This window comes from Cinclus cinclus, chromosome 4, assembly GCF_963662255.1.
Source record: "Cinclus cinclus chromosome 4, bCinCin1.1, whole genome shotgun sequence".
In the NCBI taxonomy this organism is placed as follows: domain Eukaryota; kingdom Metazoa; phylum Chordata; class Aves; order Passeriformes; family Cinclidae; genus Cinclus; species Cinclus cinclus.
Window position 1 is genome coordinate 40257632 of NC_085049.1, and position 24889 is coordinate 40282520.

A 24889-nucleotide genomic window follows, 5' to 3' on the forward strand; every position below is an offset into this window, starting at 1 on the left:
TGGACAGCATCATCCTTCTGAAGATTTGGGAGAAATATAGATAATGATTGAGTATGCAAGGATGGGTTTTGGAAACGAAATTCTAAACAGTGAGGGACCGTAGGAGCGTTGAGGGGTAGGATGGTCGGGACAGACAGAGACAAGAAATCTCAGAAGCCAGGTTGTGGTTTATTGCAAAGGGCGTGGGTGAAAGGGCCCTGCTTGGACCTGCCAGCCACAGCTTGGAGCAGGCTAGAGAGAGCAAGAGTAAGAAGAAGGCTGAGAGAGTAAGAGTAAAGAGCTAAGAAAGTAAGAGCAATAGTAAAAGGAAGGGCAAGAGTGTAAAAAGAGGTAAGAGCTAAGAGAGAGAGGTTCCTGTTACAATAAATCTTCTTCTGGGCTGAATATTCTAATTTTCACTAACCAGTCTAATACAAAATACAAATCTTATAACATTTACATACAGCCTATAAGAATCATTACATTACCATACTGTGTTACATTTTAAACCCTAAAAACTACTCTTTGGATCCCTTCAGCCAAGCTAGTAGAGTCTTCTCTGACCCTTGAACCTGTCTCTAAACAGAGGAAATTAATCAAGAAGAATTTACTTTCAGTTAAACCATACTATTGTTTTCCAGTTGTTCAGTAACTAAAGTTTAGTATCTCAAAAATGGCTTTCATTTCAATCTCACTTATAGTTTCCATATTCTCAAAATCTTTTACCAGACAATCATATTAATAAGGTTTTCCTAATTCATCTTCCCCAACAAGGTGTTCAATGCCTTCTTCACTTTGGTCTTTATAGGTAAGATTTATCTTCAGGTTTTCCAGGTCACCAAGACCAGTGGAAAATTCTATCTGAAACAAGAAAAATCTGGGTACATGGGTAGAGAAGGATCAATATCTAAATAAACTGGAAGAAAAAAAAACACAGGCCAGTCAAACCTGACTGGACGCACCCAGGAACGCTGGGGAAGCTGGATTCTGTCACACTTGAGGCCAACCTCAATTGTCTTTGAAATGTCATGGTGACTGAAAGAAGCTCCTCAGAAATGGAAGAAAGAAAATGTCTTTCCTATCTTGGAAAAAGGCAAGGATCCAGAGAACTACAGATTAGCCGATTTCATCTCCACTCCTGGGAAAACCATGGTATCCTCTGAACAGATTAAGGACAAGAAAGTAATTTGGAACAGCCAACACTGATTTATGAAAAGGAAATCATGACTGACCAACCTGATAGCCTTCTCAAGTAAGATGACTAGTTTTGGTGAACAGGAGAAGAGCAGTACATGCTGGTTATCTCAGTACGATTTTTGATACTCACATAACATCCTGAGACAAGCTAAAAAGTGCAGGCTAAAGAAATGAACAGTGAGATAGACTGAAAACCTGCTGAGTGCCCAGTGTCAGAGAGCCCTGATCAGCTGTACAACATCCATTTGGAGACTAGTCACTTATCCACATACACCTGGGTAAACACCAGCTACTGGGCCAGGACTGCCTAACCTCTGGCAGCAAGGCAGAGAGCACCCTCAGCATGTTGTCAGGTGATACAAAACTTGGAGAAGGTGCTACATCAGATAGTTTTACTGACATTCAGAGGGACTTCAACAGGCTGGAGAAACTGACCACTGGGAATATCTTCAAGTTCAGAGGGAAATGCAAAGTCCTACAACTATTAAGAAACAATCTGAGGCACCAGAAGTGCAGTGGAAAAGCCACTTGAGAGAAAAGTCTGGAGGTGCTGGTGGACATAAGCTGAACATGAGGCAGCATTATGTACTTGTAGCAAAGGTGGCCAACAGCCTCCAGAGTTGCATTAGGAAGAGTATTGCCAGCAGGTCATGGGACATGATCATGCCCTTCTATTTCATTCTGCTAGGATCCTCTCCAGAGTGCTGGATTTTGCACTGTATTCCCTAGAACAGGAGAGACATGGAACAAATCCAGTGCAGTACTGTGAAGATGATAAATGGAGCACAGCATTTGTCATACCAGGAGAGGATAATAGAGCTGAGATGTTCATCCTGGAAATGAAAAGGCTGAGGGGAAACTTATCAACGTGTATAAATACCTAACGGTGTTGAAGGAAGCTAGAAACTCTCAGTCATGTCCAGAAAAAGGATTAGGGCATGGCAAATTTCATGTGAACAAAATGAAAATAATATTTTTTTTGTACTCTGAGAGTGACTGAACACTGGAATTGGTTGCCCAGAGAACTTGTGGAGTATCCAACCCTGAAAACACTCCAAATCCAACAGGGCACAGTCCTGTACGTCAGCTGTAGAAGCAGCTGTATTTGACCCTGCTCTGAGCAGGGGGATTAGACAAGATGATCTCAAGAGGTCCCTTCCAAATTTGTCCTTTCTTTTTATGATTCTGAGAAATTATTTAAACAAAACTCTTAAACCACCTATTACAGAAGGAGACAGTAAAAACTAATGATTGCATTTTCTAGGTTATTGCCGGGGTGTGGATTCAATCTCCTGCTAATTAATTCATAGGTTCAGCAGCTGCTGACAATGTCGACATAACTGCATATTTTAAGTTAAAAAACACAAGATTCTTCAATAAGAAGTTTTTAAATATGTGTAGCATAAACAGAAACAAGTTATGTGCAATTTTAAAACAGATTTGGCACCTTTACATCAATCTTCTTCCTTCTCTGTATGCAACTGCAATGGAAGATATCTGCCTAGAGAAGATTGCGTCACCTTTGTAGATATAGAGACTGTTCAAAGGGAAGCTTCCAGCCTAAATTATTTGTAGTACAAACATCTTGAAACATTTCAAGCCTAACAAGAAATACCTTCAGCAAACTCTGTTACATTCCCTACAAGTGAATGTGTACTGTTTGAAGCTCCAGTTTTCTTTTATGGCTGTATATAGCACAATTTTTCTGACAGTGCAGTCTCAGAACAAAAAAAATCAGCTTTTTACTGATCAGATAGCTCTTCCATTTGCTACTCTCACCGTATTTCAGACTGTATGTTTCAAAGCCATGAAAATGTAGAAGACAATCGTACTCTGCGTATTAGTCTCCATATGAGGTGACCAGACCTGTGCTCCTGTGGCTGACCTCTAGCATTATTTATTTATACAGTAGGCAAAAAAATAACACATTCAACAGAAATTAAACAGGAGAGAGTCTTCTCAGAAAACTGAGCTATGAAATTGGTTTGGGGATGGCAAACTGGCCACACATCATAGCAACATTATCACCACTTCCGTGGTACCAGGTCACCACACTAACCTGATGTTAAACATTGAGATCAGGTATTCAGAAAGGCATAAGATGTGCTCCAAGCCTCTTCCTGCCTCTCTATATGTCTCCTGAAGGGCAGGAGGAATGGGAAGTTAGGCCAGCAGTTGAGATTCTTTTGAAGGACATTTGGACCTGAATGCAGTTAATCTAACTTAACTTAGCTTAAGGTACTTGAATTTACTGGACTGGGGACTGAGTGCCCCTGGATTGTCCTATAAAGAAGGGAGCACAAATAGGACTTCCAGGGACAATTCTGAAAAGACAGTAAGATCTCTCTTTGATAGTGGCTATCAATATTGACTATAGAAGGACACTAAAGCAAATATGCTTCTAGTCTACACACTTCAGACAGGAGTATAAAGCTGCAAAACATGATTGCGCAGTTTGAAACTATACATTATATTTAGTTGAGCATAGGAGAGTTGTTCAAGGAGCATATACAATAGCTATTACTAAAACAAATTAACTGTTTTAATACTTGAGCATTATCTTAGCAAACAATTTGTTCCAAGCAGTGTTACAATGGAGAGACCTTGGTACCCTGTACCATGGTACTTGCAGCCAGTGAAATAGTGAGCAATACTTGAAAACTTGCTCTTTTAATATTGTTTTAGAAATAAATGAGAAATTAGGATGCTGCGTTTCACACAGCAGAGTGCTCTGTGCTCAAACACAGAAGAATGAAAACAGCTACATTTCTAACCTCTCAAATAGACCAGATAATACAGAATTCAGACTGGTTTGTGTTTTTCATTAAACTGGATATGTTTACAAGTCAGATGAAAGCAATACTTGTTCAAATGACCTCCTTTCTACTGTTTGGAAGATTTATTGAAGGCAATATAGAAGAGCAACAATAGTCAATCATAGATGGCAGACTGCCCTTTTATTAGGCATACTGAAGCCAATTAATCTAAGCAAGCTTTCTCCCTTTACCTCCTGGAGGCAAGTATGCTTAGAATGCATTTAAAAATTCTGCAGCAATAAATAAAAGTGCTGAAGCTATTCATTTGAACTTTGAAAAATTACTTACGGGCACTTGAGATGCTAAGAATTAACATTCTACATACTCTGCTGGGCAATATAATTTGATTAGATCCAAGACTTAAAAAAATAAAATTCTAAAACAAAGCCTTGGGGTATTGCCATCCTCACGGGTAGCAGGGGAAGATAAAGGAATGCTTGTGAAAGGAGGTGAAAGCAGTAGAAACACTGAAACCTGCTCTAACACTGAGTAAAGTAAGCTGGGTTAATCACAAGTCTTCAAATGAAGGTGGGTTACTGAACCAGGAATACACACACAGTACAGAAGTAATCAGTTACTCGAATTTATTTCCAGATGTCAGATTATCTGTTATTTATATGAGACACCAAAGGCCACTTGAGGTGAAAAGCAAGTCCATAATAATCTTATTAATTATGGAACATCAAAACCCAAGATGTCTTAATTCATGTTCTAATTTTTGCAGTCCATGTGCTTCTAATTAGAATTGCTGTAATATATTCTCTTGGGAAGCATATAAGAAAAGTGAGTAACGTTTCAGTGACAACTTCCTCTTTCAGGGCACAAATTTAAATTCTCCTTTATTCTTGGATTACTTAAAACACCCTCTTTGGATTATCCTCATAGTAAATTTAGTTATAATCTTACCAGTTTCACAGCTGGGGCCCGTGAAGCCTTGTGGGCAGGCACACACATTGGAAGCAATACAGGCTCCTCCATTCCTACACCCGTCTTTGCAAAATGCTGTAAAATGCAAAATCACAATATATGGATAAGGGAATGACACTCAGGAATCCTGCAGGTGGACACAGTGTGCCAGCAGGCTGGCACAGAACGCTGTCCATGCAGCACAGAGTGCAGAGACTGCTTTCTCCTAAGGATAGAGGTCACAAAGAGATGGTTTATGGCCCCCCTGCCTCACTGGCCAGATGGGCTGACAAGCTACAGAAGGAGATTAGAGTAAATCATCTGAAGACAACAGCTCCCATATGTGCTCCTTTGCATGCACTGGGAAGCAGTGAAAGACAACATCTTCCCTTGGAACAGACTCTTCCTAGGGAAGTGCTGGTCTGTTCTGCTGCCCAAATAAAGGCCTGAGTATAATAGGCACAACTGAATATTAAACTGTCTGGCTACCTCTGTCCTTTATTAAGTAATTTAATAGAAACAATAAAAATACTAATTCTGTCTCAAGGGATTCTGAAGAATTTCAAAACTTTTTGCATTTACAACAAAGTCAATCCTTGGGTTTGTTCTTTGTCATGCTGCATTTACATACTTTGGTGTAGCATTCTCCAGGAGTGTATGCTTTAAAGAGCCACTTCTGTGGACCCAGAAATGCAACCAGCTCTGACTGAAAACATAGTAGCTGTTAGTTGCTCTGATTGCATCTGCAATATGGAATTGGAAATGCTATGGCAAGAATAAACTAGGCAGATGGAAGTTATAACCAACACAGAGTTGCTTCAGGGCACTGGTCTAGCCCTGCACTGATAACCAGCCAAAGGTGCCAGGCTTTGGCTTGCAGCTGCTCTGTTTAACAGCACCACTGATGATGTCTTAGGGGTCATCCGAGAGAAAACTGTTACAGATTTGAGCTATCCAGCTCTCAGTTTTGAGACACCAGCCTTGTGGTGTGAGACCATTGTCACTAAGACATCTAACCTTCCCAATCCAGCAGTGCACGGTGCACAGGACTGCAGCTGGCAGCACGGTGCATGAAAAGCTGCCAAAGGCACGGGGTACGGAGCACATTCAGGTCTCTTTGAAGGATACTGGCATCCAAGTCAGGGCTGCAGAGAAGTGCATTTCTCAGATTTCAAAACACAGGCTTAGAGGAGCCTTCTCCTGCATACTGTCTTCTCCATGCTGAGGAGGGAGGGCAGGGATATACTCTTCTTACACAGTGGGGCCAGGTGCCCTATGAATTGTCAGATTTTCAGTCAGAGCTCTTATTAAGAAGAGCTGAACAGAGTGCTGTAGGGTTATGCATCTTCTCTTTTTAGTAGCTGACTCGCCTCCAGCAGAAGAATTTAGGACTACTACAAAGCACAGCACAAGAGTGAGCTGTGCTTTTCTGAAAGAAGATGCTGTTGAGTTTAAACCTCATCAGGATAAGACTTTCTTCTTATTCCCTAGAGAGCCCAGCACAAAAGGACGTATTTACTGAGAGGTCTCCTTCTACTCATGCGTTTGACTGGAAGTGAACCAGGCTGCCGTGTTTTACAAAGATCTTGTCTTTGAAATATATACAAAAATTATACTGTTAATCAGGTGATGGAATATCTGCTGCTAAGACCTTAATCAGACTTAGCAATTAAAAGAAATTCGGGGTTGCTTATATTTGGCGATAGACAGCAGCAGAAGGCATGTGTGTGACATTACCAATGTTAACTCTGAACCCTCTGACATCTAAGAGATCAACAACAGTACTGAGGTACAACCTCGGGGAACATTAGGTGTAATACTGCTGCACTTCTCACACCTGAGCTCATTCTCCTATACTACTTTTATTTTCAAGCATTCTCTATATCCTGTGCTCAGAGCTTGAGAACTTCCAATGATTTGGGCCCAACTACCACCAAGTATAATTTCTTCTGAAGTGAAATGCAACAGGAATAAGAGCAGCATTGTACCTCTGGGAAAGCATCTTTATAAGACTAAAAATTTAAGTTCTAATGTTTAGCAGTGAATCAGAATGTTAGAAAACATGACACCACCTCACTTGCAATGAAGTTTCCATGTGCCCATGTCTACTACTTTTCTCCCTTATTATAACAAGACATACCAAACAATTTTTAGTTCATCCAAGTAAAATAACAAGTCACTGACCACGGACAATGTAAATCAGACAGTGTTTTCAAGACATAACTTTCTTGGTAGCTGTAGGCTTCCTTGAATGGTGTACCATATACAGAAACTGCTGACACAAAAAATGAAACATAACTACTTCAAATTTTAGAGCCTACTATCTATGTATGCATCATCTTTAAATTACTGCAGATTTCCAAATGAAAAGTTAGTGTGCATATGCCTGGAAGATCATATAAGTGAAAGACCCAAGTGTCTAGCCTGGCATTTTTGTCTGTCTTGTTCAAGAATTGCATCAGCTGTGGCAGAGCATTTCCTTCAGGTTTCCAGCAGCTTACCTTTGCAGATGGTACCATTTCCTGTGTAACCTGGCTTGCAGACACAGTTGTGCCCACCCACAGTGTTGAAACAGAGCGCGTTTTCATCACAGTTGTGCTGGTTTGTCACACATTCGTCATGCTCTGAAAAGGAAAGCAAGAATGGGATGGTCCTGAATTTTTAAAACCACAATGAAATAGGAGCTTTGTATAGGTTTCCAGATCAAAAAGAGAGAAACAGAGTAGTATTTACTGGCAATAGGAATAGTTATGTGAACATGTAACCATGGGAAAGCCAGGGTATCTATTTTTATCACATACTAGCATGTGATACCTGCACTGCAGCATAATTCCACTTTCATTAACAGGGAGCCACCATCATTACACTTTCTATGTGGGCTAAAGTATTCTCATAAACATTTGCCAAAGTTCTGGCTAGCATACTGAAAATCCATATGCTACTTCTGCTGTATAATTTATTCACGCAGGTTTATCTTAAGTGGGATTCTTAGGGTTTCTTTCAGAAAGCTGACTAATGGTGCGAGACACACGCTCCAAACTGCAAACGGCATCGTTAGCAGAAGGCAGGTGGTCAAAGTGCTGCCCATGTTTCCCCTCCCTTCAGCCCATACAAAGCACTTCATTTATATGAAATAAATAACCTGAAAACAGAGGTCTGCCTGCTTTTCAAGGGACTTCTAGCATGGCATGTCCTAGCACCAGAGTGTGATGGGTGAGACTCCTCAGTCTGGTGACTGGGACGTACTAGAAAACATCTCTTTTGGGAATAAATTAGGAGTCTGAAGAATGTGATTTTGTGTTGATTTGCAGTGCACTATTTCAGGTGAAAAAAATAAAACCAAATCCATTGCTTAAGTATTTAGGTTACAGAACATTTTTATGCTTTAGTTTGTGATTTTTAAGAAACAGAAAATGGGATCTTAAAATAAGATGCCCTAAAGTGTCATTTCATAATGGTACATGAAGAGCTCTATTATATTATTAGTCTGGATGCATCAAAATAAAATGCTTCCATCTTACTGGAAACACTCCTTGCATTTTTGTTAAATCAACAGCATTCATCTATCCACATATAATTTCAGAGCCCTGAAGTGAAAATTTCAGGAAAACCAGCTGTTTGGGGAACATAAAGACATCTAATTTTAATTAGCACACATGGACTAACCTGTATGTGAAGTTCTCATAGCTATCATTGTACCCAGGTTTCAGTGAATTTTATTAGTGCAGCTTAGACCAGTTCTGGCTATTTAGCACAAGTTTCAAATCTGGAATCAGATGCTCCTTCTTCCCCCATTTCGAGGGGGAAGACTGCTCTGATTCTTCCTGTTTATGAATAATGACTGCATATATCCCACTGTGTTGTCAAGAAAAACTTGCTATGTCAACAGTGGCCATAAACTGTAAGAGTATAAAACTGGCAGAATGGCACATATCCAATCCATCAGTAGAGGTAAACTTTCCTCTAGAAATGGCAAGGACCTGTTGTTTAAAAGGGGGGAGCATTCACCTCAATGTAACTAATAAATTGTAAATGCTCCACAAGTTTAGTTTAATTTCTGTGAGTTTGCTGTTGTTGAGCGTTTATTTGTTTGGTTTTTAAAAACATTAACCTAATGCCTCTCTTCTAAACAAGAACTTGTGTCTCTTGTATCACCAATCATGCTCTCTTCAACCCCCACTGGATGCAGCACAGCACAGGCTGCAGGCCTCTGCCCTCCAGCATGAGATTTAATAACTTTGCTCTCAGCATGAACAACTAAAATTGCTATTGTTCACCAAATGATCCAGCCCCTCTAAAATCCACTTAACAGTATTTGACTCTGACCTCCTAACACAGTGAAATCTCTTATGCTGGTTCAAACAGTATTTATATGAAACAACTCCATAATAAAAAGAGAAAGTAATGGCCAGGCAAATTGTGGAAAAAAGTATAACCTATACTGTAACACTATCCTGGTTTTCTTATTTTATTTTAATATTATGGTATTATTTAAATATGTTTTTATTTAAATATTATTAATTATTTTGTAATTTTTAAATAACACACAAGAAGAAAATAACTATGGGAATGTGTAAAACATATTCAGCAGGCCAAAATACCCTGCAAAGCCATTATCTTGGTATCTCAGGAGGAAGGGTCCCTACAATAATAAAAAATATATCACACTGGTTAGCTCAGTTTAAATAACTACATTTGACAAATTAAGTATCATGCTCAAAGAGGAATAGTCATCCATCTTACACCTTAGGAATGCAGAAGCACCCCTGGCATGCACTGCAGCTCTTACAAGGGAAAAGAGTGTATTAGAGGGCAGCAGGTGATTGCAGGCTGCCACAGCACGAGGAAGGGATGTGTGTGTGTGGCTGGAGCAGCTTCGAAAGCCCACTAAGGACCAGAGCCTTGAAGATCATTTGCACAGTTGTATGTCCTTCATTTAAAGAGATGGCTGCCACATTTGAGTGTGCCTTCCTAACATTTGCTTTTCTGGGGATAAGAAAAACTACAAAGACTTTCAAGATGGATTTTCTTATTAAAGCATACATTATAAATAAAATTAACTTTCCATGAGCTAAATAACGGTACTTGGATGCAAAGGTTATATGCCTGGTATCCTAACCTATGTAAACTTTGGGGTTTCTTAAAGGAGGATGCTTCTGTACAAACTGTATTGAAACAGCCATCACCTTCTTTTTCTGTAGTTATCTGCTCAAGGTTTAGGTCTATTTTTATTGAAATCACATCTTACTGACTCATGAAAAATTCATAGTCTGATAAATGATTCCTGGATTGAAGTTTGTATGTCATTTTAAAGAGGAAAATGTTTCAGAGTTAGGAGAAAATCTGTAATTCAAATACAGGAGATTTTTATATGATTGGAAAACAAAACAAAACAAAAAAACAGCTAAAAAAAAAGACCAGTGTGTTTTACAATCCCTCTAAATTTGTTTCTCTCTATCATCTCAGCTTCAGTAACACACTTTAAAACATTTAAACACAGTGTTTCTTCATATTGCTTTCTACAGTGACACCTAACAGAGAAGACAGCTTACACTTCAGGAGAGGCTCTTTTATGGATTCATTACAGGATTAAACGACACCTGAAAAAATCCTGTACATAAACCATGTCACTACATCCACTCTTGCAGCACTCAGCACACCAATTTAAAGAGACCACCAGAAACCGGTTTATCACTAGTGATAACAAGACAGATTGTTCAGCTTTATTAACACAGAAATACTAATTATTAATAAAAAGGGTGGTGGTCTGTTCATAATTCTTCATTATTAATTCCTCTTAATTCATGCCTATCACTTTGGTTTCTTTTTTTAATCAAACACTTGGAAAGTCATCTTAGAAAAAGGAGAAAATTGCAGAGCTGAGTTGAGCAGTCTTAAATACCAAATCAGAAACTGCAGAAGCAGATTGGACCGTGCGCTATAAAGAACCAAAAAAGCAATTTATAAAAGAATCGTTAAAAGAAAACCTGCAAAATGGCTTTTAAGATCAAAAACCAGTTTAGGAACATTATTTGCCTAATTTAGAAAAGTTGAAATTTTGTTTCTCAAGGCCATTTATTTAAAAAATCTTTAGAAATCATGTGACGCATTTAATGAACACTCCATACTTATTTCACTGCACACCATAATTAAGATAGGAACAGGCCAGGTACAATTGTATTATAGAGGCAAAGAAATTAAAATTATTTTCTGCAGATAAATTTTAATGATTTACCAACCTGAACTTGCATAAACATCTTGTAAAGAGATCAAATGCACTGGTTTCAATGATGAATTCTAAAGTTTTATGATGTAATATATTTGAAATCCATTTTGCACTGTCCAGGACTCATGCTCAACAGTGTTAAAATTCATAACATCTCTTTTTGGTAATCAAATAAAGCTTTAAATACTCTATTTATATTGACTAAACTATGTCTGACATGAGATCTTTCTAGATAGAGAAAAAGCTTTAACTCCAAAATTTGCTATTTCCTCATGGTCATAACAACAGTAGCAGTAAGTGCATATGAATGTCTCATTAAATAGTTCTTATGACACAGACAACTTAAAAGGGCAAAAATTATGTGATGATGTAATTGATTTACTTTAAGATCTTTGTGTGTGTAAATACATTATATAGACACAAAAATATGCATACATATACATATCTACATATATAGCACATAGAGTAAACATGAAGAATTTTATTTTATTCTGATTTATATTGAAATACTATTTCAGAATATTCCATATTGCTTGGTTGAGAAAAACGTTACTTCGGAAGGGTATCTAGGGTGAAGTATTGCACACTACAAAGTAGCACTGGTGGCATAAACTGATCAGGACCCACTAGATGCTGTGATGCATCTCAATGCAATGACAGCTGGAGGACCCATCTCACCAAATTTGTTATCTGTGCAGAGATTCTTGCTGAACTTGGTAAAATTTAATATGTTGTCCACAAGGTGTGGCACCTGCCTCCTCATTTGCACTATGCAACAACCTATCCTTCCTACTGTGTATTTTATGATTAAAAATAAATGTCTGTATAGCATTTCCTACATGCATGCTGCAAGCCTTCCCAATATTTGCCTTGTCTATCCAAATTCTGCAAAGGTCTTAGAAAAAATAAATAATCATAATCTAATCCAATAGCAAATAGGAATGATGACTGAGCTGCATTCCTTACTTAGGGATGAAATGTATTATGCTGGCAGTTTTCCTGAACCATCCATTAACAACACTGGAAAATAAGAGCTGAGATCATCCTTAAAATGCAGAAATGCATGGAAGTTACCAAAAATACAAATAGAATACATCCCTGCAACTGTAATCTTGTAACATTATGTAACAGATCAGACTGCTGTGTGGAGAACTTGTGAACCCAGACTAAATAAAAATATTAATAAATAAATAAATAAATTTTTCCCTTTTGATCTCTCTGCATTCAAGAATTGGAATTACTTCAGTCTTCCATCTCCACCTCACTGATTTGGTATAGAACTACAGAACCATGATGACCAGCTGGCCATCTGATGTGGCTGTGACAACAGGTAAGATTTACTTGAATTGTCAATAGCCAACACACTTAAATGCCCACTTACAGTTTATCTTAATTACAAAGTGTTTTCCCCCCACCTACAGTTCACATAGAAGACAAAAATTAGTAGCAATTATATGTGTAATATGGAAGACTTGTTCCATTAAGATCATTTGAGAATTGACAGATGGTTAATCTCTTTAAGACTTCATATTAACTCATTTATAAGACTTCATATTAACTCATTTAAACTCTAATTGGCAGAGTTAATTTAAATCAGTATATGCACACTATTTTTAAAGAGCAAATGCTGTAAATTTATTGAACTATTTGCTGGAAAGTGTCCAAAGAAGGGCACTGAAACTGGAAAAGGGGCCAGAGAACAAGTCTTACGAGGAGCGTCTGAGGGAACTGGGACTGCTTAGCCTGAAGAAAAGGCCTGGGAGGACCTTCTCTACAACTACCTGACAGGAGGTTGTACACAGCTGAGGGCTCAGTCTCATCTCCAAAGTAGCATGCATCAGGACAAGAGAAACTGGCTTCAAGTTGTGCTTGGAGGTTGAGATTGTTCACTAGAAAGATATTTTTCACTGTAAGGGCTATCAAGCACTGGAACAGGCTGCCCAGTGAAGTGTTTGAGTAACCATCCCTGGAGGCATTTAAAAGACATGTATATGTGGCACGTGGCACTTAAGGACATAGTTCAGTGGTGGACTTGGCAGTGTTGGGTTGGACTTGATGATCTTCAAGGCCTTTTCCACCTAAAAGAGTGATTTTATATTTCCATATATATTATGTTAAAATTTGTGATTGATATTCCCCAATTCATTTTTTCTATAGATATTTCTTAATTTAAATGCAAAATAGAACCTGTGTTTAATCACTCTTAAGAGTTACCATCACACAGTTTACACTTAGTTAATGCTTGAGTCATTAATCATTAATGACCACCAGCAGATTCAGTTTAAAGCTGGGGACACCAAAACCCAGGTCTAGAAGAGTTTGTTCCCTGCTAATCCTGTTATTTGACTAATTTTTATTTTCATCTATTCCCAGATATCTATGCTGTTCTTGGTCTTCACTTTCTAATTCCTTCTTCAGTGCAGCCATAAACAGCAATTTCTGTAGAGAAACTGCTTGCTCCCTCCACCAGCAGGATCAGAGAGAGAATCAGAAGAGCAAAATCCAGAAAACGCATGGTTTAAGATAGAGACAACTTAATAGGGAAAGCAAAAGCTGAGCACACTGAAGCAAATGAAAAGCAGGGGTTAACCCACTGCTTTGCAATGGCAGGCAGGTGTTCAGCCATCTCCAGGAGAGCAGGGCCCATCACACCTAATGGTTACTGGGGGTGTCACAGTAACATCCATCACTCCAAACGTCCCCCTTCCTTCTCCTCCCCACACTGTATACCTCAGCATGATGTCACACGGGCTGGAATCTCCCTGTGGTCAGTTTGGGTCACCTGTCCTGGCTGTGTCTCCTCCCAACCCCCCAGGCACCCCCAGTCTCCTCCCCAGTGTTGCAGTAGAGAACCAGGAGAGGTCTTGGCTCTGTGTAAGTACGTGCATGCTCTGTTCTCAAGGTCTGCTTTAGAAGTCATCCTGCTTTCTGAGATGCTGCTTCTGACAGCAATTGCTTAGTCCATTGCTGCTCTTCAGGGAGAACAGATGCCATTAACTCATCTAGATCTCTTTTCTCTCTTCCAGCTATTAGCTTATTTACTTGTTCTATATTTGGTCTTAATATAGTACAAAAGGAAAAATAAGGCAACTGTAAGGAAACCTTAGGAAGAAAATCCACTTGGGGATGCATCTGAAATCCAGTGTTCTTTTCACATCCGTACAAAAAAAAAAAAAAAATCTCCAGAACTGCATCCTAGTTATACTACTAGGAAAACAAAGAAGGCAATATATATTACTGGCAGTTACTGATGTGGGATTAAAAGAAACTGAAAGAACAAGCTCTCATTCTCTTTGCATCTGCCTGTGAGGCTAACAGGGTTCTGGAGAAAGCTCCAAGGTGGCGGTAGCTCTGACAAGACCCAAGAGAGCTACAGACTGAGCTGAACTTTTGAAACTGACATAATTTGTTTCACAAAAGAAGCAAATCATGACACTGCATGTGATAATGAAATCCATTGCTAAAACACCTCAAATTTCCAATCATGACTTTTTTACTTTCTAGGAGAGGCAAAACCTTGATGTGTGCAATGCTCTTTACCAACATAGGTAACACAAGAAAGATACTGGGACACAGACTAGAGAAATTCTGCATATTTATATGCGAATACAAATCCCAAAAACTTGGGACATTCTAACTGTAGTTAGCTCTAGTTTTTAAAAAACACATACACTAAGAAGATTTTCAATTTCATGTTTTGTTTCACAACAGACTTTCATCTAAAGAAAACTATTTTGCACACCCAAGCCTACAAAAAGCACATACCTTTTTTCCTACCCTTTGACCTTGAGACTTTTTTTCTTTGTGAAAAATCTCTTTTCTTTACTTTTTGGTTATTCCTGCTCTAGATTCTCCTCCTAGACTTTGGAATACACGAGTCCTAGTTTTAAGTCCCTTTGAATCTTCCACTAGTAATTCCAAATTCTGTAGCTCTAATAATGGATTTTATGGCTCTAAACAGGCTATACCCTCAACTAGGACTCAACTTGAAAAGACTAACACATAACTTGAATGTTGACCAGTCCACATTTTGTGCGGGATCTGCACACGAAGAAGTCTGTGCCAAGATCTCTTGGAACACTGGGAAGACAAAGATATACTAAGTAATTTCAGATGAAAAAGACAAGTTGATGGATAAAATACGTATTTTGTGGCAGGCCTACCCTTATTCCCTCCATCCTCCTCTACAGCTCTTCATCCAATCACTTAGACTTTGTCAAACACACCTAAGATTCATCTTCCTCAACATGTGTTTTGTAATTTCCAATTTCATGGAATAATACATATTTTTGCAAAATACATTCCAATCATGGGGACTTCTACTGCAATATTAATCAGTGTTACACCATGTAACATCCTGTGAATTTTTACACTTTTCAATCAGTTAGGCAGAGTAAATATATTGAAGAATATTTTGCCTGACAGCTAAAGTTAAAAAAGCTTTAATTTATCTCCATTTTCTTTCACATCTGCCATTTTCTATACACCCTCTTGAACAGAAAAGTTTAAAGGAAGGATTTTCTAAAGCATTTAGCAGAGTCCCAACTGTTTCCCCTAAAGGAACATCTGTAACTCCCACTGATTACATTGGGCAGGACTGTAGCATAAATGCAAAATTATTTTGAAAATCCCACCTTAAGTGATTTCAGTCTAGACCTTGACAAGGACCTTGTCACCCACTTCTTTTTTGCCTTAATTCAAACTGATCTTGTAATATCTTTAACCAGGGAAAATTTAAAATTAGGTATCTATCTTTCAAAAGGCATTTTATTCTGTACACTTGCTAGACTTTCTCCACAGATTCATCCTTTTTTTTGTCTTTTTTTTTTTTTAAATTTAATCTAGCCAGATGCACTCTTTATTCCAAGGTAAATTGTACTTAATTCCAACTTTTATTGTATACAAAACCTCCCATACAATTATGATAAACTGATGCTTTCAAAATCTTCTATTATGTGGTCAAAAGCAATAATGATAGCAAATTCTGCATCTCTAGTTGTGATCCCTACTTCATTGCTAGTAGAATAGCCAGGCTAGAGCTGCAAATATAATTTCTTCCGCCAACCAAAATATGTTTATTTTAGTTCTTCTAATTCCAACTCTTTTTATTTACTGTTTCCTTACTAAATGGCTCCATGCTGTAACAAGTCTGCCACTAGCAATAGATACCCCGTTGGATATTTGGCCTCCCTCCCACACATATTTCTGTTACACAAATAAAAGCTGTAAAGTAACCTGACTGCTGTTGAGGATGGTAACTTGCTGGCTGCTCTCATATTTCATTCGTAACAACTTAGAGATTACCCACATGACCAGAAGACTCCATAAGAACGCTGAACACTTTCTCAGCACAAAGTTAACAGAAGGCGGATATGCACAAAGTGATAGAAGAAAGATGTCTCAACAATCAAAACTGCTAGAGAACAGTAATGTTCTCAAAACTCTCTAGAAACAGCTGGTGCTGCTTGTATTCTGTTCAGAATAGCATTGTGACCAGGGTTTGTCAACACATTTCAGGGCTCCTGGAAAATCAGTTACAACATTACAGCTCCATTACCTAAGTTAGCACTTGTCTGGCAAAGAAAATGAAAGGCACCACAGTGGTGGATGAAATGCTGCCGTTGCTTTGATCCCACTCTTGTCCACAGGAATCTGGAGCAACTTACCTAACCACAAATGCTAGGAAACAAATGGGCTTTTTTTCTTTCTTTTTATGCAGCAGAGAGATTCTTAATGCATGAAGTAGTTCCTCTCATTTCCTTGGCAGGGCTGTGACTCAGACACTCAGGTCACTCACTGTATATCAAGGACAGCGCTATTTTTAAGAAGACAGGATGCTTGAGCTCTCTAGGGAGAAGAGGCCTTCTTTAAGTGCTGCTCACCTGATTTTGAAGAGAGTTCTCTACTCAAAAATGAGGACAAGTTATACTTCAGTGATGGTAAGGTAGAACAATATTGCAGCTTTTCCCTTTGGTCAGCCTTGACACCATCTCCAGTAATATACCAAATTTTCCCTAGCATACATCCCCTCACCAGTTTACAAAGGCACACCAGAACAGCACAGCAAATGTATCCTTCGTGAACAGTGCATGTTCCCTGGACACAAAAGCACTTAAGGAGAATGGTACAGCCAGTCCTCACCACTGTGCAGTACCAGGGAGGAGCTAACACACAGACGGCCTTGAAAGCCATCAAGTGCTCCTGGCTCTGCAGCTCAGACAGAGCCCTTGATGCCAGAAGAAAACCTGCAGAGCTGTCTGAACTGATTCTAACAAAAAGCTGCACAGCACAGTAAAGGAGTTGCAATGAAATGTGCTCTCACATTCATTCCCCCACTGCTGTAATGGTATGAAGCTTGACACTGGCTACCTTGTTTCGTGGATAGATTTTCCAGAGTACACCATGTTTTTGTTGCCACAGTTCAATTGCTAGTGTCTATCAAGCTTACAAATAATTATTTCTGTACTTAAATGAATCATAAAATCATTAAGATTGGAATACCTTTAAGATACTTATGTGTATTTTAAATTAATAAATAAATATTTGCATAAGCACATCTTAGCAAACTTTACATATCTGAAAAATTCTGTCATCAAATTTGCTGTCTTGTTTAAGAACACCATGAATTGTTCAAACAAGCAGAACCACAGGTAAGAAGTCTACAGTATTGTTCAGGTCCCAAAGTCAAAATATGAATTTAGAATCAATGAAGTTAAGAAGAAAGTAAACTTTGACCAGATATTCCATTTTGCTACTATTAGTATCATCCCAGACTGACTTCACCTCTGTAACCCTACTTTCTTCACAAGCCTGCTCTTTGGAAAAGTCAGGATTTAAGCACAGATGCTGTGAACAACTCGAGTACTTCAAGCTAAGATGAAGCCCATCCTATGGAAGGTGTATTAAGGTAAACCCTGGGTATTCAAAACAGACTGGAATATCTGTTCAGACTACCAACAACAACAAACTTTATTTGCTTCTCAGGCATTAAAATGATGCAGACAGAATTTAAGTTAATCCAATTTCACCTTGTGAAGGGTTAGGAACAAGGTAACAAACTCTTCTTTTCAAGTATTTGCACACTCCAGATTTTTAAAAATACTTGAACAAATTAGAACAGATACTCTTGATGAAACCTCACCTTCCTAAAAACCAATTTTATCTTGAGTAAGACTGGCCATTTATCCCCACTTTGAGCAGCACAAAACCTTTAGTTTCGCTTCTTTAAATACGCTGTCATTAAAAGACACTATTAGAGGTTTCCAAACCCTAACCATCAAAGTTAACACTGTGTGACAGCTGGTGTGTTCCAAACTCATCACATTTTCTTGTCTGTAACAGGGCAAATGACACCATTACCTGCTGTAATTACTGTTGCTGACAATATATTTTTCCTGGTGATTGGTCTGTGTGACTCAGAGCTGCTTATCTTTGTCAGTCCATTCCAAATTTCCACTTCTACATGACTTGGACATTATCTTATGAAGTATTTACAAATTAGTTCTAATATCTGCCAAGACAGATATTTGGGAGAGTGTAAATTCATCTTTTATTGCATGATTAAGCAGTTTACCACTAATATTATTTTGCATTAGAAAGTAACTATTCATTATTAAATTCTGTGCCCCATTCAAATTAAATACACCTTTATTAGTATATTCGAAGGGAGGCTCAAACAGGTGAATATAATTAATAAAATCTAAATAAATGAGGTTATTGGGTTTTTTTTTAATGCTCATTCTGAAAGCAAAGCGTGAATTTTAAAAAAAAGGATAAGACATTTAGATACTTTAATTTTGTTCTTGTGACGATTTTAAAGAACAGCTACAGAAGATAACAGTGACTTTTGATTTTGAGCAGTGTGTGTTACGGGCTAATCAAGCTAGCTCAGTGAATGTATTTTCCTTGGAATACCTTTTACTTTAAAAATATGAAACAGATACAATTCCTTGCACCATTTCTCCAAAGAATATATTTTAGAGGATGTGAAAAGACTGCAGCACATAACAACATAAAGAAGAAGAAGAAGAAGAAGAAGTCTTTTTGAGATGATTTGGAAGCTTGTCATAATGAACAAATACTCCCACAAAAGCTCCTACGAACTATTTAGGTAAAGCAGATTGCTGTTTTATTGATAAGTTTGTTGACAGAGCTCTTGGTTCTTGACAGAAACATCAACATAGTCCAAATTTTTTTTGTTACTTGATGAGGTGGGGGGTATGTCAATTTTTGCACGACTGACTACATGAACAGTAAAGGGCATGGTTTAAAGAAGGTAAATTGATTGCTGTCCTGAAAAAATTTCAATTTTCAGTTTTCTTCTTCAGTCTTAACATGCCACAAATGCACTAGCATTTTCTTTAAAAAAAAAAAAAAAAAACAAGACAGAAAATTTCTGTGAGTTTTATGTATTGATAATGTCCTCAGGAAAAATATCTAGTGTCTTTTCCAGACACATTACTTTCAGAAACATTAACTCACAAAATGCAACTTCACTAACAAAAGTGAAATTTCACCCAAAACCCCTTAGCATTCCAAGGTAGACTTCAGCATAATTCTGTGTGCAAAGGACTAGGAAGGATGCAACTCCTTCTGTGGTCAAGGAGTCTGTACCACAAGAATTTTGATATGGTGAAGTACGAGGTTTTGTAAGTCAATAATCATCAGTCCAAAAGACTGACAAAAGGTAGCAATACTGATAGGGAACTATTGCAGAGACAAACTGTCAAAGAGGATGACATACTAAATTGTAATGACTGACAGTATATAACAGGAGTTAAGGAAATACTCTTTCATTATCATAAAGCAAATTAATGTCTCAAACATTTCATGAAAAACAAAGGACACGTCTAAGTTGTTTCAGGAGTCAGTGACTGGAAGATGTGACATGTGGCATGCAGTAGGAATCAAATCGTAAAGAATTAAAGGTTTCCATGCCCACAGATTGTCTGAACAGAAATAATTCAGAAATTCCTATCTATCCAAATAGGAATCTTCCATATTCTTTCTAAGAAAAAACTCACAATATAATACTAAAATAAAACGTTTCTGAAGCCCTAGACAGTACTAAAATATATTTTGTCGCCCCTTACCAGTCTAGGAAGTTAGCTTCCTTAACCTCTGTCTTTTCTAAAAACTGTGTTGTCTTAGATTAGAAATGTTTTTCAACAGTAGAATGCCAAAAGACAGACATGATTTCCATACACTGCCAGCAGTACACACTACCCTTAAGCCCCAGCTAAATGGTATTACAGCTACAGGCATTTTACTGTGAATGTATAGAAAACAACTGACTTCAGTACAACATGATCACATAACCTTAAATAACTCCACTTTTCCTTTTTTAAAAACTGTCTTGCTTCATGTAGTAGCTTGAATCTCTCACTGACCTTGGCTGGAGTCCCTCTGAGAACAGGCAACGCTCTCCCGGCATGAGGCAATCACCAGCTGGCTCAGACATGATAGATGCAAGCCATCCAACTTCCCTCACTTCTGGCTTGCTCAGTAAGACAGCAGCAGATTCCCATCTCCTGAACCAGAAAGATCCTTATGACTTCAAACAAACTGTCCTCAGGGCTGCCTGCTGTGTTTCCTGATCTTTACAGTCTATCTGTCACAGCCTGTGATCATCCACAGAAGGACAGGCCAGGGGAGGTCCAGCTGTGAAGGGATGTCATACTGCAGTGAATCAAGGTCTTGTGTTGGATCTGCTAATCCTATCGTGGTGATTGCCTTGAACCTGTTAATAGACAACTGAGCTGGGTCCAGCTGACTTCTTGACCTCTGTTGAGGAGAATGTAAGCTTAGGTGAAGAGGTACATTGGGGTGTCTTAATTGCAAACTAAATGCAACCTCCCGCATAAACATCAGTGAAGTTTTAACACAGTCAATGTAATTACCTTAGGAATTAATAGTTCATTTAGCACTGTATGATTTGTCAGATTTTCTATTTTTACAATATACTGTGTTAATTTTTCTATACCCCTACACTTCTGGTTTCCAATCATATTGTACTGACACAGCACATAACAGCACTGTCAAAGCTGGCGAGGGATGCTGGGTGATTGAAAAGCTGTAGAGGGCTTCAGGGCACCAAGAAACAGGAGGTACACTGGGTGTCTGTCATAATGCTGTGATATTTATATCACGTAATGTTAGTGCTTGGAAATATTGTAATTTAATATTTTTTTTACATTTAAAAAAAAGGTTTCATGCTTTTCTGACATAGTTGTAAGCTGAGTATATTGTTAAGTTGACATCTGGGACTCCTTTAACATATTGAAAAATTCCTCATTACACAAAGAATGTAAAATATATTCCTTTTAGAACAAAATAATCAATTCTGGTGTCTGCTTCTGCAGAAAGATAGATTTTAAACAGAATACGGAAATTGTAGAAATGCAAAATAGAGATCGCTTTTGATATATTACTGATCTTTTACCGACCTTTGTTCCCAAGGCCAACGGGGAATCCATGCTATGTAATGCATTGATAGATACACAGACAAGCACATACATGCACACACACATATACCAAATACATATATATTTGGTAAACAATGATTTCTGTAAAATAATTAATCATTTAGTACTGAAAATCATGCATTCACGTCTTGGTCAAGGGAATACATTTTCTGTTTAACTCAAATCATGTTCTACCAAGGACCCTTTAGAAATGCGTTGGATTTTGATCAGCTGAGAGATCCATCCTGCTATAACTGTTCATCTGGCTATGCAGTTATCACAAACTGGGTCAGCAACCAAGGACAAAATGGGACCTAAAAGGTATCCTCTACGAAAAAAAAAAGTTCTCATTCCAAGTTGAAACAGACTCCAAACTAAGTTGCCAAGGATAATCTGATTCAATCCAAATAAAGCATAATTGAGTTCAGTTGTGTAAGATACAGCAGATATATAAAAATTACTTGTGTTGTTATCTTAGTAATGTGGTTGCATAGCAACAAGCTCAGTCTGAACGATCATTCCTTTATTAGCTTTGTGAATTGTTGTACCGCTAGAAAGTGGATATAGGGGAGAATTTATCCTCAAAGAAAACTGAGAGCTCCGTGTAGGCTGACATACTATAAGGCAGAATGGAAACTGGGCCAAGTAATAGAAACCAGAATCAAATAGGCTTTGAGTTAAAAATGCTCCATGCACACAAGCTGACTTCTACAGTGCTTATTACTAATAGCAACCCTGGCAGTATAGCTGGACACCATCGCACCTGAGGAATGTGCATTACTCTCTTGTGATAATGCATGTACACATTACTTCTAACACAACTGGGGGGAGGGGGGGGGTGTGTAACCAAAATTGGAGATGGAGAGACAGATGGTTCATTTGCCCACATCATTATATTCTCAGGTGGTTTGGTGACTAAGACATTTCCTTACTCAAGCCATGGTATGTCACTACAGTGATGTTACAGTCTGCCCTTGTCAGTATGCTTGTTTATTGTTCCGTCCCTTGCACCATATTGAGCAATTATTCTGCTTTTATTTAAGCATCATCAATAAACTCAGCTCCTCTAGAAGCTGCAGAACTTGAGGAAAACTTAAATGCTGATGAATTCATTAAAAATAAGTCAAGGGAAATAAACAGGAAGAAATTAGCTTTTTTGTTATCATGTCTCACATTACAGAATTTTCATGTAGCCACGTTGGGACACTGCAGGCCTATGACTCCTCTGAGGTAGCATTCTATTTTTTTAACTTCTTTGCAGCAGTGAAGGGTAAAGGGCATACAGCAGTGCTGAATAAAATTGCATCTTGAGGCCATATTTAGTCACTTATTAAAATGTGGTCTCATTTACCAATGTCCTAAGCACTATCAGCTCTTATTATCTTCAGGATGACTTGTGGATACACTTGTGTGTCTGAAAAAGCAAATACACTTTTATACTTTAATTAACTGAGAACAAGCATGCAGCTTTAAACAGAAGATGGATGACTTCATTCAACTCTGGATTACATCTTACATCTTAGTCTTACAGAAGCTTTTGTCCATGGAAACTCAGACAACTACATTACTCTTAGAAGAGGTTGGTGTTGGTGCAAAACCACAGTATGTATGCCTCACATGTAAGCTAGATTTTATTTATCATATTAAATACATTGAGGTATTCCTCTTCAGTTCTCAGAATTAATTTGTGGGATCTGAAATGTTCAGTTGGAGAAAAAAAAAAACTAGCAATACATGTTATTGGAAAATACCCAGACTTCACAGCTAGCTGAAATCCTACCAATGTACACTGGTACAAAACCATTTTCCACCCCACATCAGAACCCAGAAATGAAATTTTCCGGAACATGTGAATTGGTCTGTGCTCTAGGGAATAAAGATGGATTTTAGCTTCAGCATTCTCACAAGAAATTCAACAAAAGTTTTTCTCAAATATCCCTGCTACTAAACATCACTTATACTGCACAGTATAGAAAAAAGTACAAGATTTCTCAGACTGTTTATGTCCCAAACAATTGATGGATTTATAAGTCAAAAAATAAACCAACGAAATCTGAACAGAAGCCCAGAGGCAGATGCACTTCTATGAACTTGAGTTTCTAGACGCCAAGAAGAATCGTATTTCCAAAATGTGTCAGAGTACTACATTAATAAAAAACCCCATGTGACAGGGACTGTAATTCCCCTCAAAAACAAATGTAGCCTGCAAGAAACAGAGGATAACAATTGGGCAAAAAGCTAAAGTCCTGATAATCTGGGCATCTGAATTACAAATGGTGTGAGCTGTAATTCCAAAAAAAATTGCAGGTTCTTATAAGTGGCATTTTAAAGTCCTTCCAGATACCAGACTGCTGCTTCCCAAAGTGGAGGCATCTGTGCTTGGGGGATTAGGATGGGCTGCATTTCCACTGCAAACACAGCACCTCTGTTTTCTTGTAAGCGCTCTCAGAAGTGTTATATTGTAAACAAAGAATTAATGAAAGAAAAGGAGATAAGGCCCAAACTTTGGCTACACACTGTATGAAAAAAAAAAAATAAAAAGGAGCAAAATACCAAACCAAAAGGTATCTTTCTTAAGCAGGGGCATCAATAAGTGACAGTAGCTGAAATGCAAGCAGATGTGTAGGTTGTTTATAAGTCACAGATAGCTAGAAGAATAGAGCCAAACAGGAGAGCTTAGGAAAGACAGTTTTGATTGCTAAAGGTAAAGTGAATGTAGAATAAATCCCAATGATGTAGCCAGCTGGAAAACATTAATGGCTGCATAGGGAAAATGGCAGAAAGGTGGACAAAAGAGTGTCAGAGGCATGAGAGCTGAATGGGTTAAGCATGGCAATCAGCACTCTATGCATTGTATCAATGTGATTTTTCCCACACATCCCACAGGATCATTAGAGAGTAAAGAATATGGGTCAGACTTGAAAATCTGATGTCAAAAGTTACTGGCCACCTGTCTGCAGGCTGGTACTTTCCTCTACATTTTCCTCCTACTATTGAAACCTCCCAAGTAATTATTAATTATATTACTGTTATCATAATCCCTACTTTATGCACATTCATCATTGTTATGCAGCTAAATGTGTAGTTTTCTCCTTAAATCTTTTCCATATGTCAAACCAATTTCCCTAGACTCTTAATTATTTTAATGTTGATCTTGGAATTTCTTCCAATTTGCCACAGATTTGTGATTTAATTTGATTTGCAAAATACGCAGAGCTGCCAGTATTCCCAAGAATTAACATTTCAGGTGTCACTCAACTTATTACAACCATGTTTCTTGTTAATTTATGTGAAAGCTATTA

At 38.0% G+C, this 24889-nt stretch overlaps 1 protein-coding gene across 1 annotated transcript in view; it reads right to left on the reverse strand.

The window, feature by feature from the left end:
* The window catches only part of NELL2 (neural EGFL like 2), a 135247-nt gene that overhangs the window by 32855 nt on the left and 77503 nt on the right, over window positions 1-24889 (reverse strand). The window contains exons 14-15 of the mRNA XM_062491153.1: window positions 7400-7522; window positions 4899-4994 (exon numbers count right to left, since the gene is read on the reverse strand). Of these exons, the coding sequence (XP_062347137.1) occupies window positions 4899-4994; window positions 7400-7522 (219 nt within the window). The remainder of the gene's footprint in view (window positions 1-4898; window positions 4995-7399; window positions 7523-24889) is intronic.